We start from the raw sequence: 17,272 nt of genomic DNA, 5'->3' as shown, positions 1-17,272 counted from the left end.
AGTCACCTTCATCTCTCCTTGTTGGGGTTATTCTGGGATATTATTAGATATGTGAATATGAATCATTATATGTATATGAGCTTTATTACAATTTGGGACCGAGCAAGCTCGAGGTCACTCTCCATGGCAGCTGGCTCCAGCTTGTTGACCTTAACACCTCACTGGGTCCTCGGCTCCGAGGACTGTTTACTGGGAGATACACCTTGACCCTTTACCCAGATGCAAGTTCGCAACGAAGATCTGCGAAGGACTCTTAAATTGCTTGGATCCCGGAGCAGATGGCGATAATCGAATCAACTTCCGAAAATACTCGCATACTGTTTTAAAATAGTGTCGCTCGGTACGCCTGATATGCAATTGTTGTTGCAGTTGTTTTTTGACCTTGTGTTATCCGCTTATGCAATTGGATTGAATAGATAACCTTGTAATTGTTTTGATTCGATGTCTTAAATTGGCAGGAGATGAATTTGGTCCTTTAGAATGTCACGGTGGCGAGGACGAGCCAGGACTGATTCACACTTGCAAGTTAACGCCAGAAATGTGCCCGATGCCTTCCTTGTATTGTTTTATATTATATTAAAGTATACATATTAATAAACCTATCACTCCTCCTTGAGCTTTTGATGAATGCATCGAGTCGCACGCCGAGCTGCTCCTGCAGTATTCCTTCAAGGTCTGGGATTCAAGAATAGCCTTGAGCATGGACAAAATATAGACAAATCTTCCACTTGAAGTCCTTGGTGGTGTGCAAGGTGGTCAACGTTGCCAAGAGAACGAGTACATTTACAAGAAAAAAAATACTCAATGCGAGTCATCCTTAACCCACTTCGTACTTATGCAATGTTCTCCATCAAAATGTTCATCATGCCATTTCTTCCATAGATGGTAAATATCAAGCTGACTGAGCACCTTAAAAGAAACCCCGCACGTTTGCTTTTTTAGTGGCCCACCTTTCCTGGAGGTGGAGCAACATTGTTCTGAAGGTTAGTTTCAATGTCAATAATAAAAGTTCAGCAAGAATTATGGTCAACATTTTCATCAAAAAAGCACTGATTAAAAAGTGCTCATTATCCAAATTGGGGGGGGGGGGGGCTGAGGGGAGGGGGGGGGGGGGCAAGGAGACAAATACCAAGACGGCCAAGCTCCACAAGATGCTAAGGTAGGAAGCAGTAAAACTTTATTCAATTCAAGAGGCATCTTGGTTCAGGACAGTGACAAAAATAATTGCTTTTTTAAATTAATAATAATCCAAATGTGTGATTAGCATCCTCAACCACTTTTTTTTCATTTGACTAAGTACCTTTTAAAAAAAAGTCTTTTTCAATGTTATTGTAGTATTTACTGAAATGAAAAGTTGAATTATAAAGACTGCATTCGACATGCACGGTATTGGAAGTCATGTGAAAAGTGCAAACGCAACGTTACACAAGCCCAAGTCTGTAGGGCAGTGCATTTTCTGGTAGCGCCTTCAATGTATCAATCCAACCCTCAAAAACTATTTTATGGCTATAAAACCTCTACTGCAGCTACAGCTGCGACACATAATAAAATAATCAATAAATTAATGCACAAAAATGGGGTAAAATCCACTTCCTAGCAGCATTTCATGATTAAATACAAATACTGGAGCTTTTCAGACATTAAAACCAGGCCAAGGGGTGATTTTCCCGGGAAAAGACAGCGATGAACGTCAATGGCGTACCGGCAAACATTGCCCGAATAATGGGGTAAAATCCAGCCGAGAACAGCATTTATTGATTAAATACAAATACTGGAGCTTTTTAGACATCAGAACCGGGCCCGGAGTATCATTTCCCCGGTAAAAAGACAGCGATGAACGTCGATACGTCCATACGTGAAATGACAAAAAATGCACTAAAATGAGGTAAAATCCACTTCCTAGCATCATTTATTGATTGAATACAAATACTGGAGCTTTTGAGACATTACAACCAGGCCAGGGGGGTGATTTTTCCCGGGAAAAGACAGCGATGGACGCCAATGGCAAAACGGCAAAAATTGCACTAAATGGGGTAAAATCCACTTCCTAGCAGCATTTAGTAATTGAATACAAACACTGGAGCTTAAATACAAACACTGGAGCTTTTCAGATATCAGAACTTGGCCCACAATTGAAATATTATTTAGGAATATAGCCATATTTGTAATTTTACTCACCAAAAATCCTTTTTACACAATATCCATCCTCCTTTCTTTCTTCCTTCTTTCCTATCGCCATCGAAGCTAATGATGAAAGTAGAGCCTGTCCTGTCATATTTCCGGCATAGTCCGTTTTGGAAATAGCATTAAATCAACACAACAATATACTATTTGCTTGTGGAGCTAAGTTAGCGCGCTGAAAGTGCCCCACACACCATTTTCCCGGCTGTAACAGGCTTGCTAGCTTCGGAGTTGACCGCCCTTTCTTAATGATGTCCATTTTTTTCTAGAAAAGTCCGTCTGAAAATAGCTGTGTGAGCAAACAGAATCAATTTGTTTTGCTTCTGCTTCTGTCGGACATGGTGGGTGGAGTTTGCGATCTCGGCTGCCTCGGTACTGCTTTGGCCCGCCTACTAGCCAATCATAGTTTGTGAAAGCAATGACATGTCCCAGCCAGCAGAATGCTAACGCCTATGAAAAATCATTGTGGGGTTGCAAACTCGAAATCTGATTGGTTAAAAGCAACAGTCTAGTTTAATACAGCAGAGCCCGCAAGAACTGATTGTGAAGGCTGTGAGACAGATCTGATCTGGCAACAAATAATGGCTGAAATGTGATTGGTTAAATGCTTCAATATGAAAACACACATCTGGAAGCAGTGCAACCAGGGGGAAAAGCAATGAAAGGAAGCTAACAGACCATTTGGAATAATAAGTATTGATGGACAAAATATAATATGATTCAGATATTTCTTAGGCCAGCAGAGAAGGCCTTGAAGGCCCTGACGGCCCGCCACTGCTGTAGGGGTAACGGAACAAATTGTGTCCGGCAGGTCAGCAAAAACCATTGGGTCCATGTCGCTGTCCATTGTTTTGCAACCATGGTGTCTTCCAACAATCAATGCTCCAAAACGGAGCATAGTTTGACTTTTTCAGATTGGACACAATAAACATCAAGAAATGGAGAATAAAACAAAGATTGAGTTACGGTGGGCTTCCAATCCTTAGCAAACATGTATTTTCGTACAAAGGGCCCAAAGTCTTTAGCTGAGAGAGAAGGCGATATCATCATGGAAACATGTGGATGAGACATGGTGGGATCTGGCGGGTTATCCTTCATGTACCATTTTAATTGTTCATCAGACAACTGTGTATTGAAAGCCACTTGCCAATAAACAAATCGCCACAATGTATTTGCCAAGTATTTCCTTCAATTGTTTGGAACGAATCAGTATAGACCTCATTACCTTCCCTATCATAGTAGAGTGTGCAATAGAAGCAGTCAAAAACCAAGTCATTTGTACGTAGGTGCCGTACCCAGGGCAGCCACAAAGGCCAGCAGCGTTCGGCTTGTTTCCAGCCGTCGGAGTCGGTGTCAATGCGAGCCCAGTAGATGTCAGCAAAGATTGGGGCAGTTGCTTGTCGGTGCCTTGCAGGAGAGTCTTGGAGTTGTGAAAGCTGGAACTCAGGACGATAATCGGGACGGCAAAAGAATGAGTGTCTATCTGGAAAGTGCATATATATAGTCCGTCTGGGCTGCATTTGATGACAGGACACATCTTGATAAGAAGGTCCCGGCCCATCAAGTTTACAGGGCACTTCGGAGCGTAGATGAAGGAATGAGTGAGAGTCAGTGAGTAGCACTTAGTGGCTACCGGGGAAGTAAAAGGCAAGATGACCTCTTCACCCTTGGATCCTAGTAGTGGTATGATAAGTTCACCAATAGACATTCCCAAATGCACGCACAAATAAAGAGACGGGACAATCCTCTGTGAAATTCTTGCAAGAGAGAATCGAACCGACTCGTCTCTGTCCAGGTTCATTCTCACGTTACATGCATCTTTTCCCTGTTTATTAGCTTCAAGGACCCTAGTTACAATGGACATCTCAGCTCTCAAGGGAGGGGTGGGAAAATAGGAGTGAGAAGTCAAAAGTAAAGGACCCTAGTTACAATGGAAGTTTTAGCTCTCAAAACAAATGAAGGTCATGTAGAAACGAAGGATTTTCTCCACATTCCAGCTGTCCAAGAGAAATCGACCCTCCTGTTGTTTGGTCTAACTAAGGATCAAAACATTTACTCCGTTGCAAGCAGATGTATACTAAAATGACTTTTCTAATGTTAACAAGCTTAGTAAAGCAAAGCGTTCTTCATTGCGAGCAGATATATAATAATGTAAGACTAATAACCCGAGCAGTATATTTTTTAATAGAATTGAACCACCATCTCCCCTGATTGCGAGGATTAATATATTAAGCCTGTACCCTTTACAGCAGGGGTCTCAAACCGGTCCTCAAAGGGCCGCAGTGGGTGCAGGTTTTCATTCCAACTCAACAAGAGGATACCTTTTGCAAGTGTAATCAGTTAATTAAAGTCAGGTGCTACTTATTTTAGAAGACACCTGATTGGTTAAAATGTCGGCACTGGATCGGTTGGAACAAAGACCAGGACCCACTGTGGCCCTCAGCGGAATCGGTTTGAGACACGTGCTTTACAGCAATTAAGCCACATAAAATACATGCTAATCAAGAACTCCAAATTCATTCAATAATGTGTATCGCGCAGTTGTTTGAAATGAATAATACCCCACGTCATCATCAATAACAAAAGCCTATTTGTTATCACACGCAGTTTCTGGGTGTGATGACAAATAGGCTTTAGTTATTGATGATGAAGACAGGGCTTATTTCCGATTACTATTATTATCTAGTATTTTTTGCAAACATTTAACATTACATTCCCTTTGTAGTTTGTCTATCATCTATAAAACTTTCTTACTCAATGTTTTTCCAATAGTTACACATATAATAAAAATCTAGTTACATTTCTGTCAATTATCCCCTTCAACATCAAAAACATTAAAACAATTTACCGTTAATTTCAGACATGAAGTTACTGTTTTTCACACCTGTAGAAAGAAAACAATCTTTTATATATTAATTTGTCAAATTGTTCAAATTAATGTATTTATTTTCCTCTTAGTTTTAAATCTTAGCAAATAACGCTTCTTTTTTTGTCACCTTTGAATTTGGAAGGCTGATTTTGTCAACAAAAAGACCCAAAAAGTATTTTTCACAAAAAAGAGAACTTTATTGGAACTACCAAAAAGATGACACGTTAAATCGGTTTTAAAACGTGATTCATCTTATAATATGACAAAAGTATAAGGCCATTGTACTACTTATTTATTTTGAGCAAATTCATTGTCTTTCACACCATATTTCTACTAATATTTCTTAGATCCTAGATTCAATATATCAATTATTTTCATTAAAATGTATCACGTTTGAATAGGACTCAATATTTTTATTGGATTTGCTAGCAAATTCAATTGACAAAAACTGCAATTTTTCAAATTACTTAGGCATGTCTTTAGCTGTGAAGACATATTTTCCATATTATTTACATCACATTATTGATTATTTACTTTGTAATTTCCTAATTTAGGCTCTACTATTTCGGATAGAATTGTGAAGTGAATAAAATCTTCAACGACACTCAATTTTCTTATACAGTAATACCTTGACATACAAGTGTTTCAGCATACAAGAAATTTGAAACAAATTAGAACAAATAAAGATTTTTTTCCGTTGTAACATCCTGTTTTTGTTTTTTTTAGGATGGAAACGGATTAATTTGTATTTTGTTCATTTCTATGGGAAGAATTGACTTGAGATACGAGTAATTTCACATACTAGCTCGATCCCGCAGTAAGCTCATATCTTAAGGTATTACTGTATCTGAATAGTGTGGATCGATATTACACATTAAAAAGTGTAAACAAGATTTTCAGAATGCAAAATACAAATATACTTCGATTACAATGATCTTTCATACAGAAATTGATAAATTGGATTGGATAACTTTATTCATCCCGTATTCGGGAAATTTCGTCGTCACAGTAGCAAGAGGGTGAGGATGCAGGAATAGGAAAGGCATTTTAGACATAAATAGATAGGTAATAAGTAGGTCAAGAAATAAATACATGAATCAATATATAAATAAATAAGCGTGTTGCTTAGCACATATATACATACATACATACACATAAATGTACATGCATGCATACGGTAGGTCTTAACACTCAGCCATTTTTTTGTTAAAGAGCCTGACAGCTGATGGGAGGAAGGATCTGCGGAAGCGCTCCTTCCTGCAATGAGGGTGCCGCAGTCTATTGCTAAAGGAGCTTCGAAGGGACTCCACAGACTCATGCAGGGGGTGGGAGGTGCTGTCCATGATGGACATCATCCTGGTCAGCATCCTCCGCTCTCCCACTTCCTCCACAGAGTCCAAAGGACAGCCCAGAACAGAGCTGGCCCTCCTGACCAGCTTATTCAGCCTGTTCCTGTCCCTCTCCGTGCTCCCGCATCCCCAACAGAGCACTGCATAAAACACTGTAGATGCCACAACAGTGTCGTAGAAAGTCCTCAGCAGTGTCCTGCACACTCCAAAGTACCGTAGACTCCTCAGTAGGTAGAGGCGGCTCTGGCCCCTTTTGTACAGGGCATCTATGTTTGTGGACCAATCTAGTTTGTTGTTGAGGTGAACACCCAGGTACTTAAAATTCTCCACGATTTCAATGTTTGTACCCTGGATGTTCACCTGAGTGGTCTGTTGAGGATTCCTCCGAAAATCGATGACCATTTCCTTTGTCTTACTGGTGTTGATGTAGAGGTGGTTTTGCCTACACCAGTCAACAAAGGCTGTGATGACTCCCCTGTACTCCAGGTCGTTCCCGTCCGTCACTCGTCCAACAATAGCGGTGTCGTCAGAGAACTTCTGGAGGTGGCAGGTGTCTGTATTATGTTTGAAGTCCGATGTGTAGAGGGAGAAGAGGAGTGGCAAAGCAAGCAAAGCCGTGATTGGCCACTGCTTATCACACCTCATTTGCATATTCTAGGTCTATCCTTACGACTAAATCTCTGGCAAGAAGCTAAGCAGGAAAAGGGTTTCTGACCAATGTGGGTAATTGTGTTTTTAAGATATTTCTGCCACAAAATGAGCAAAAAAAGGGTTTTTTTTCCTGTGCGGGTTGTTAAGTCTTCTTTTCCAGTTTTTCAATTGTATAGCTTTTTAATTGGGCTGTTGTAGCGAATCTGTGGCCACAGACTGAGCAGGAAAACATTGCTCGCCAGTGTGGGTTATTAAGTGTTTTTTTAAATGTTGCTTTAAAGAATAGGTTTGACCACAAACTGAGCAGGAAAATGGTTTTTCACCTGTGTGGGTTCTTGTGTGCCTTTTTAAGTTTTTGTGTTGAGAAAAGGCTTGACCACAAATTGAGCAGGAAAATGGTTTTTCACCAGTGTGGGTTCTTGTGTGTATTTGTAAATCTTGCTTTCGAGAAAAGGCTTTACCACAAACTGAACACAAAATTGGTTTTTTACCAGTGTGGGTCCTTGTGTGCATTTTAAATGTTCCCTTTTGTGTAAAGGTTTTACCACAAACTGAACAAGAAAATGTTTTTTTACCAGTGTGGGTTCTTGTGTGTGTTAGTAAATCTTGCTTTTGAGAAAAGGCTTTACCACAAATTGAACACGAAAATGGCTTTTCACCTGTGTGGGTTCTTGTGTGCCTAATTAAGTTTCCCTTCTGTGTGAATGTTTGACCACAAACTGAACACGAAAATGGTTTTTCACCAGTGTGGGTTCTTGTGTGTATTTTTAAGCTTCTCTTCTCTGTAAATCTTTTACCACAAACTGAGCATGCAAATAGTTTTTCACCAGTGTGGGTTCTTGTGTGTATTTGTAAATCTTCCTTTCGAGAAAAGACTTTATCACAAACTGAACACGAAAATGGTTTTTCACCAGTGTGGGTTCTTGTGTGGATTTTAATTGTTCCCTTGTGTGTAAATGTTTTACCACAAACTGAACACGAAAATGGTTTTTCACCAGTGTGGGTTCTTGTGTGTATTTGTAAATGTTGCTTTCGAGAAAAGGCTTTACCACAAACTGAACACGAAAATGGCTTTTCACCTGTGTGGGTTCTTGTGTGCCTAATTAAGTTTTCCTTCTGTGTGAATGTTTGACCACAAACTGAACACGAAAATGGTTTTTCACCAGTGTGGGTACTTGTGTGTATTTTTAAGCTTCTCTTCTCTGTAAATCTTTTACCACAAACTGAGCATGCAAATAGTTTTTCACCTGTGTGGGTTCTTATGTGGATATTTAAGTGTTCATTTTGAGAATAGGCTTTACCGCAAACTGAACACGAAAATGGTTTTTCACCAGTGTGGGTTCTTATGTGGATCTTTAAGCTTCCCTTGTGTGTGAATCTTCGACCACAAACTGAACACAAAAATGGTTTTTCACCAGTGTGGGTTCTTGTGTGTACTTTTAAGTTTCTTTTCTCTGTAAATCTTTTACCACAAACTGAGCACACAAATGGTTTTTCACCTGTGTGGGTTCTTGTGTGCATATTAAATGTTCCCTTGTGTGTAAATGTTTTACCACAAACTGAACATGAAAATGGCTTTTCACCAGTGTGGGTTCTTGTGTGTATTTGTAAAACTTGCTTTTGAGAAAAGGCTTTACCGCAAACTGAACACGAAAATGGTTTTTCACCTGTGTGTGTTCTTGCATGACTAATTAAGTTTGCCTTCCATGTGAATCTTTGACCACAAACTGAACATGAAAATGGCTTTTCACCTGTGTGGGTTCTTGTGTGTATTTTAAATTTTCCCTTGTGTGTAAATGTTTTACCACAAAATGTACATGATAAGGGTTTCTCCCCAGTGTGGCTCCTCATATGTGTTTTCAAAGAATACTTTTTCCCAAAAGTTTTCCCACACTGAAAGCATTTGCAGAGTTTGTCGCCACTGGGATTTTTCTTAACATCTTCAACATCATCATCGTCAAAAAGCAAGTCGTTGCCATCTGATAAAGGAGCAATTAAATTTTCTGCTCGCCATCCTTCTGTTGAGCTGCCACTCAGAAACTCCGCCACTCTGTTGGCCATGCCCAGATCATCTTCACTCTTGAAAGGCTCACCAGTTGACCATTTGACACATTCCTTGTTTTTGATTGGAGGTTCCTCTTCTCTTTTGCACTGATGAGAGAATTCTGGCTCCTCCTCTTTAATTAGGGGCCATGTTGTGGTGTTTGCAGGCTCTGCCCCTCCGCTGGCCACGCCCAGAACATCTTCCCTCTTCACGAACTCACTAAGTGACCAGGTGAAATGATCTTCCTCCCTTTTGATCGGAAGTTGCTCGTCTCCCATTTGTTGTTGAGGGAACTCTGGCTCCTCCTCTTTGATTTGTGGGAGCTCAACTTCCCCTTCAAGGTCAACAGACTCCTGCCCATCAGCACCAAGATAATTTCTGAAACCTGCAAAGACAAAGATAAATGATTAACCATTTTCCAATTATAAAATGACTGAATTTCTTGTTCACAGAAATGAAACCAAACGGAAAAGGGCGCCATACATTCATTTCGTCACAAAACATTCAATCACAGTGGGAATGTTGACAAGTTCAATGAACATTATGAAGCTGATAAATCATTGAAGAAAAAAAAAGTAACTTTTAGGACATAACCTCGGTTTCAACACTACATCACCGTTAGACAACGACACACGACTTTTGTCCTCCACTGCCATTGAAGGGCCGCAAAAGAATCCTCGGGTCCAAACGGCTCCTCCGGATCCACGGATCCAACAAAGATATCAAGATGGTGGCGCGCACGGGTGCAGCGGCTCTATGCTCTCCTGTTTGGCGTTTTGTTTTCTCAATCTTGTCGTTATTTACCAACATCTGCGAGGCAAACTTTTTCTACAGTCTCCAGGATTTAATTACTCTCGGGAGGAGATGCGATATATACATCACAACAGATTACCAACAATATCCCCGAGGACATCTTGAGACCACCGGGATGTCCCTGGATAGTCAGCCCACTCAGAGTACGACGGAGGCGGCGAAGGGAAAGAAAGCAAAAGCGCGGATGCCGGGCAGGCCTAGCTGCTAAGCTAAGGAAGCAACCACACCGAGCACCGCTTCCGAGAATCTTCTTGACCACGCCAGATCCATCACCCACAAAATGGACAATTTGGAACTTCAGCTTGCGACCAACAGCTTTTTCAGGAACTGCACATTATTTTCATCACGGAAATGTGGCTACACCCGCAAATCCCCGACGCCGCGATATCGCTAGCTAGCCGGACGCTATTCCAAAATGATCGTTCGAAGGAATTATCAGGGAAAAGCAAAGGGGGGGGGGGGGGGACTTTGCGTCCTGCTCTTGGCAGTACGGTGTAGAACCTTCCATCTACCTAGAGAGCTAACGATTGTCATTGTAATGGCTGTTTTTTTTTTTTTTTTGGATGCTAACGTTAGCACGGCACTTAGCCTCCTGCTAGTGGCTGTAAACAAACAGCAGCTTGACCACCCCAATGGAGTCTTTATTGTTGCTTGTAACTTCAACAAAGCATGTTTAAAGACTGTTCTGCCTAAATTTATCCAGTACGTGAAGTGTCACACTAGAGGAGATAAAACTCCAGACCACGTGTCAAACCGATTCCGCCAAAGGTCGCGGTGGGTCCTGGTTTTTGTTCCAACCGATCCAGTGCCGACATTTTAACCAATCAGGTGTCTTCTAAAATAAGTAGCACCTGACTTTAATTCGCTGATTACACTTGCAAAAGGTATCCTTGTTGAGTTGGAATGAAAACCTGCACCCACTGCGGCCCTTTGAGGACCGGTTTGACACCCCTGCTCTAGACCATGTTTATTCTAATATCAAACATGCTTATAGAGCCACACCCCTCCCTCACCTAGCTAGATCAGACCATCTCTGCCTGTCCCTCAACCCCTCATACAACCCACTCCGGAGGCTAACAAGGCCACAAATGAAGATAATAAAAACATGGCCCAAGGACGCCCTTTCTCAGCTGCAGGACTGTTTTTCCCGCACCACTTTGGGAACTTTTTGAACACCACAACCTCCAGGACTACATGGACACTGTACTTTCCTACATCAAAAACTGCACGGACAACGTCACTGTTAATAAACGGATACAGGTTTTTCCTAACCAAAAACCCTGGATGACCAGTGAGACACATGCACTCATCAAATGCCGTAACACCGTCTTCAGGTCAGGGGAAAAGGTACAATACAGCGCTGCCAGAGCAGAGCTGAAGAGAGGCATTAAAAAGGCCAAGGCAGCATATACAAGGAAAATTGAGGAGCACTTCACAGGAAATAACTCATAGAAGATGTGGCAGGGAATACGACATATTACCAATTACAATGACAATAATGTGTCTGTTAACGCAGATGCCTCACTAGCAGAGGAACTGAACCGTTTCTTTGCCCGCTTTGAGACTGACAAATCAGACCCAGTCTCAACACATCCACCACCACCCTGCAGCAGTACACTGGAGCTTCAGGAACATGAAGTGAGACAGGTACTGCGGACTGTGAACACCAGGAAGGATGCTGGCCCTGACGGAGTGCCTGGGAAGGTGCTCAAAGCCTGTGCTGACCAACTGACTGGTGTTTTCAGAAAGATCTTCAATTGTTCCCTGCAACAATCCATCATCCCATCCTGCCTGAAATCAGCCACCATTATCCCTGTCCCTAAAAAGCCAACCATTGACAGCCTAAATGATTATAGGCCTGTTGGACTTACGGCTGTGATCATGAAGTGCTTTGAAAAGTTGGTCGCCCGCCATAACAGGGATACAATCCCTCTCTCAGTTGACTCCCACCAGTTTGCTTATAGAGCAAACATGTCCACTGAGGATGCTATCGCCATTGCTCTACACCAGGGGTCTCAAACTCACGGCCTGCGGGCCAACTGCGGCCCCCGGGACAATAATTTGCGGCCCCCGTCTTAATATGAAAGATTAATGTTCGTGTGGCCCGCAAGATTGATATGAATGACACTTGTTGCGTTCGGAGCTGAATGAACCAATCACGGTGAGGTATACGGCTCTGGAGGGCGGGACATCGGCCGGGCTGTCCAGTGCCTCGCTCACTCACTCATTCACTCCTCCAATCAGCTGGGCGGAGGAGAAGCCGTGAAGCCAATCACTCCGCTCGGCGCGCACAGTCCTCCGCTGCTCTCAGCATAGAACTGAATGAGGCGCTATGATCCGTGATCCAGCCTGTCTGTGTCTGTAGCCATTTCCGCGAGTGAAACTGAAACTTAACAGTAAGTGCGTTAACATGAGAACACTTGAGAAATTCAGAAAACTGCCGTAATACAATACGATTGGAGAGCGAAAGTGCACATGCGCCACAGACCCGCGCGACTGAAAGTTAAAATTCAACCCGAGACTCATTCCAAATGGAAAAACACATTACAAAGCCCCAGAGATGTCTCTTTCAAAGCCTGCCGTGAAGAGAAAGGTCGGTGATGAGCACAGACAGTTTCAAGGAAAGTGGGGAGTGCAATATTTCTTTGTTGAGCACAGGGGCACCCCGAAGTGTCTAATTGAACTGAAAAAGTTGCGGTGCACATGGAATACAACTTGAAACGTCGTTATACTACGAGTCTTGCTGAGGAGTACGAAAAATACCAGGGAGATGAGAGAGCCAACCAGGTTGCCAGTCTTAAAACACGTCTTCTGAGGCAACAGGATTTCTTCAAGAAGCCTACCAAAGACAGTAATGCAGCAGTCGAAGCTAGCTACGCCGTTTGTGAGTTGATTGCTTAAGCAGGAAAGCCATTCACAGTAGGTGAATTTATCAAAAAGTGCATATTACAGGCTGCACATTTTGTCTGTCCAGAAAAGAAGTCAGTTCAACCACATCAGCCTTTCTGCCAACACCGTGGCAGAGCGCATTTCTGACCTGTCAAGTGACATTTATGATCAACTGTGTGAGAAAGCACAATGTTTCAGTGTATATTCAGTGGCTCTTGATGAGACCACAGACATCACAGACACTGCCCAGCTCGCAGTATATGTCCGTGGTGTTGATGACAATTTTGAAGTGATGGAGGAGTTGCTCACAGTAATTCCAATGCATGGCCAGACCACCGCTAAGGAAATATTTCACCAGCTGTGTGATGCCATTAAGAATGCCGGTTTGCCATGGAAGAGCTTTGTTGGAATAACAACCGATGGAGCCCCATCAATGACAGGGAGGAAGAATGGACTGGTAGCACTTGTTAAAAAAAACTGGAAGAGGAGGTTGTGGAGGAGGCCATAGCTCTGCACTACATTATCCATCAGCAGTCCCTTTGCAGCAGATGCCTGAAGTTTGACAATGTGATGTCTGTCGTTGTGAAATGCATCAACCAAATCAGATCCAGGGGCTTAAAGCACAGAAGGTTCCGTGCTTTTTTAGAGGAAATTGAGTCAGAATGTGGGGATGTGCTCTACTTCACTGAGGTTTATTTCATTATTTTTTTGCTAAAAAAATAAAGATATTTGATAACGTTGGAATGTTTTATCAGCACTTTTCTTGTGGAAATCCTGATGCGGCCCAGTCTCACCCAGACTCTGCCTCTAGCGGCCCCCAGGTAAATTGAGTTTGAGACCCCTGTGCTCTACACACAGCACTGAGCCACCTGGAGCACCATGGGAACTACTATGAAGACCCGAATAATCGTATGCCTACGATTATTTTTTCAAATCAAATTTTCGCATGCCTACGATTCTTATTCGGGTGCCTACGATTATTAATTTTTGCCTCAATTAAGTCCGTGCAGCAGCAACATTGTTCTATGTCATTAACTTTCTACGTGTAAAGCACACGTGCTGTTTTTACTAACGTACTAGTACCATACCTGTCAACCTGGGCCAATTCCTCCCCGTATTAATGATTGGAATTCCCCGTATTAAGCAATAGAAAACCGTACAAATGCAACGCGGCACATATTTACTCACATAGGGTGCACGTAAAAGTGTTATGGTCGCGCCGCGTTGTCGTGACGCGACCGTGAATGTATTCGGACCCAAGCGCTATGACTCATAGCTGCTTAAATAACGAAACAGGAAATGATTTAATCATTTCCTGTTTCGTGTGAAAGGGGAATGCGTGTGCGCATATCATGCTTAAAGCATGACAATATTAGCAGTTGACGATAACGTTTTCGTCTGCTACCAGTGACCGAGACGATCCGGTTTAGAGCCGAAATGCGTAAAACAAGATCCGTTTTACAAAAAACATACTTAAAAAAAAATCCCGTACAAAAGTTGTTATACGGCGTACACAATTTGAAATGATCAAAAAACGTATAAAATACGGGAAAAACGTATAAGTTGACAGGTATGTAGTACTAGTAAGAACGTGCAATTGCCACTGGTAGAGTTCGATGCATCGAATCTGTTTAGACACTAATTATCTCGTGCCTACTAATATTCATTATTTTTGGAATTTTCCACTGCCTACTATTATTCCGGTGCCTACTATTATTAATTCATTTGGAATTTTCCACTCCCTACTATTATTCCAGTGCCTACTATTATTCGGGTCTTCATAGTACGTGAGGAAGCTTTTCATTGACTATAGCTCAGCCGGACATTCTGGCTGACAAACTCTCCCACCTTGGACTATCCTCTCCCATCTGCTGCTGGATAAATAACTTCTTAACCAACTGACCACAAACTGTTAGACTTGGTCCCCACCTCTCTTCCTCCATTACACTGTGCACTGGTTCCCCTCAAGGCTGCGTACTGAGTCCTCTTCTGTACTCCCTGTAAACATACGACTGTACACCAACCCACCAGTCTAACTCCATCATCAAATTTGCCGATGACACCACTGTGGTCGGACTCATCTCAGGAGGGGATGAGTCGGCCTACAGAGATGAAGTCAACAAACTGTCTTCGTGGTGCTCGGTAAACAATCTCACACTGAACACCACGAAAACTAAAGAAATTATCCTGGACTTTCGCAGACAGCACAGATCTGGCCCTACTCCTCATAAATGGAGTATGTGTAGACAGGGTCCAGTCCTTAAACTTCCTGGGGGTCCACGTGACGGATAAGCTCTCCTGGTCTACATACACCACGGCAGTAGAGAAGAAGGCCCAGAAACGACTCCATTTCTTCAGGGTACTCAGGAGGAACAACTTGGCCACTAAGCTTCTGGTGACCTTCTCTTGAGCCACTGTGGAGAGCATCCTGCATATTGCATTAGTGTGGTACGCTGGAAGCACGGCAGCAGACAAAAAGGCCATGCAGAGAGTGATTAACACTGCCCAGAGGATTGGAAGACATTGCCAGCCCTCGTTACCTCAGCAGAGCCGGGAACATTGCCGGGGACCCATACCACCCTGGTCACAACCTGTTCCAGCTGCTGCCCTCTGGCAGACGCTACAGGTCTCACAAAGTACGGACAAATAGGCTTAAGGACAGTTTTTTTCAACAGCCATCAGGACTCTGAACTAGCGGTAGCACAACACACAATCCCTTCTGTGTAATAACTTCGGGGTGAGGTAACATGAAGGACGATGGGCGGTGATCTGCCTCCTACTGGCTGACTGAAGGTAAGTGAGGAGACAGTGGGAGGTAAGTGATCCGTTTTTTTCATTGTTGGCATCTGCGAGGCAAACTTTTTCTGCAGTCGCCGGGATTTGGTTGCGCTCGAAGGGTGATGCGATGTATCCATCACGGCAGAATGCCAACAAGTCTGAAATTATCACTTATTTGGGGCTTTTGCCGGGAAAGCGCACCTTGTGGAGAAGCACTACCAATTTCGTCATAAGCAGCTGGGTATGATGACAATTAGGCTTTTGTCGAGTCAATGATGATGACAAAACCTATGTCTGATTATTATTATTATGATACAATATGAAAGACGACACGTTTCTTTTTTTTCATTGAAGTGTGTTTTTGATAAATGTGTAAATTGGGGTTTGGCTGGGTGGGTGGGGTTTTAATTTGTTTCATGAATTTTTGGACCAATAAACGCAGTCAACTTCTTCACACATGCAAAATATTGTAATCCACGGGTAGTATTCCCAACTGCAGGCTTTTAAAAATGGAATTGGGAGATAATAAAATGTACACACCCAAATAGTCTCACATAACTTACTATTTACCTTAATTAATTTATTAACCTTACTTAATTAACTTACTTATTACCTATCTATTTATGTCTAAAATGCTTTTCCTATTCCTGCATCCTCACCCTCTTGCTACTGTGACAACGAAATTTCCCGAATACGGGATGAATAAAGTTATCCAATCAAATCCAATACATTGCAACATCAATAGAATAACATTTGGACACGGAAATTATAGATCACGCCGTGTACTGTAAACAAATGCTCATCAAAAGTGAACCCACCTTCTAGTCTGTGAAGAATAACTTTTGCTTGCATTAATTTGCATTCAATGGGGTGGCGGTGACGTGTAAGGTCCTCTTTTACGTCAAAAAGTTCCTCCTGGAACTTTGTTGTTGTTGTTTTTATGACGGCCATTTCGCACACTTGAATTCGGCTTTTTTGACGACGTGTTGATGGAGACGCTTGTTTTTTTGATAGCAGCTAGCTATCGAAGCTAAACTAAATAAAATCGCAGTTTCAAGATGGATGACTGAGTTTGAATCCGTAAAGTGAATAATACTAGAAACGTCGTCAATACTTCAGTTTAGTTAAGTGACTGAAATTAAAAGACAAATTAGACGGACAAAAAGTCAAATATTCGCAGACTAAGCGCTCCCTATTCGGCCATCTTTTTTTGCCCTTGCATTTCCTGTCAGGGGTGCATGATGGGAAAGACAGTTTCCCGTAATGCCAACCTTCCGTTCACAATAAGATGTTATGTATAATTAAAAATATATATATATTTGAAAAAAAAATGGGGGGGGGTGTTTAATAATGGGAGACACTGTTGGAATCGCTGCTTTTTGTCGATATGTTGTGTTCTTTTTTAACGGAAATAAAAAAGTGTGTAATTATCATTCCTAAGGTCTAGTCAAACTGTCTATTTGTAAATTGATCTATGATTATGTATGTTGCAGTCCACGAGTATCAAACCCCTGTTAATATATTTTGTTAGGCTTCACGTATTCTTCTTATAAATATGAAAACATGTTTTAATATTAATAGGATAATAGTACTTATAACTAAGTGGCATATTCATTAATCCCGATACTCGTATCTTCTATTTGTTTTTTGTATATTTAAAATTTAATACTGTTAAAGCTGGCAAAAAATTTGACTTGT

The 17,272-nt window shown here is 41.9% G+C and overlaps 1 protein-coding gene across 1 annotated transcript; it reads right to left on the bottom strand.

The window, feature by feature from the left end:
• Positions 1-6,003: 6,003 nt before the first annotated feature.
• On the bottom strand, positions 6,004-16,828 carry LOC144065512 (uncharacterized). The gene is made up of 2 exons (XM_077588430.1): positions 16,393-16,828; positions 6,004-9,479 (listed from the first exon to the last, which is right to left on the bottom strand). Exons 1-2 carry the CDS (start codon positions 16,523-16,525, stop codon positions 7,231-7,233), a joined length of 2,382 nt encoding a protein of 793 aa, XP_077444556.1. The 5' UTR covers positions 16,526-16,828; the 3' UTR covers positions 6,004-7,230.
• Between the last annotated feature and the right edge of the window lie 444 nt (positions 16,829-17,272).

This window comes from Stigmatopora argus, chromosome 20, assembly GCF_051989625.1.
Source record: "Stigmatopora argus isolate UIUO_Sarg chromosome 20, RoL_Sarg_1.0, whole genome shotgun sequence".
NCBI lineage: Eukaryota > Metazoa > Chordata > Actinopteri > Syngnathiformes > Syngnathidae > Stigmatopora > Stigmatopora argus.
The sequence above is the reverse complement of the archived record's forward strand: the minus strand, read 5'-3'. Positions and strand labels throughout refer to the sequence as shown.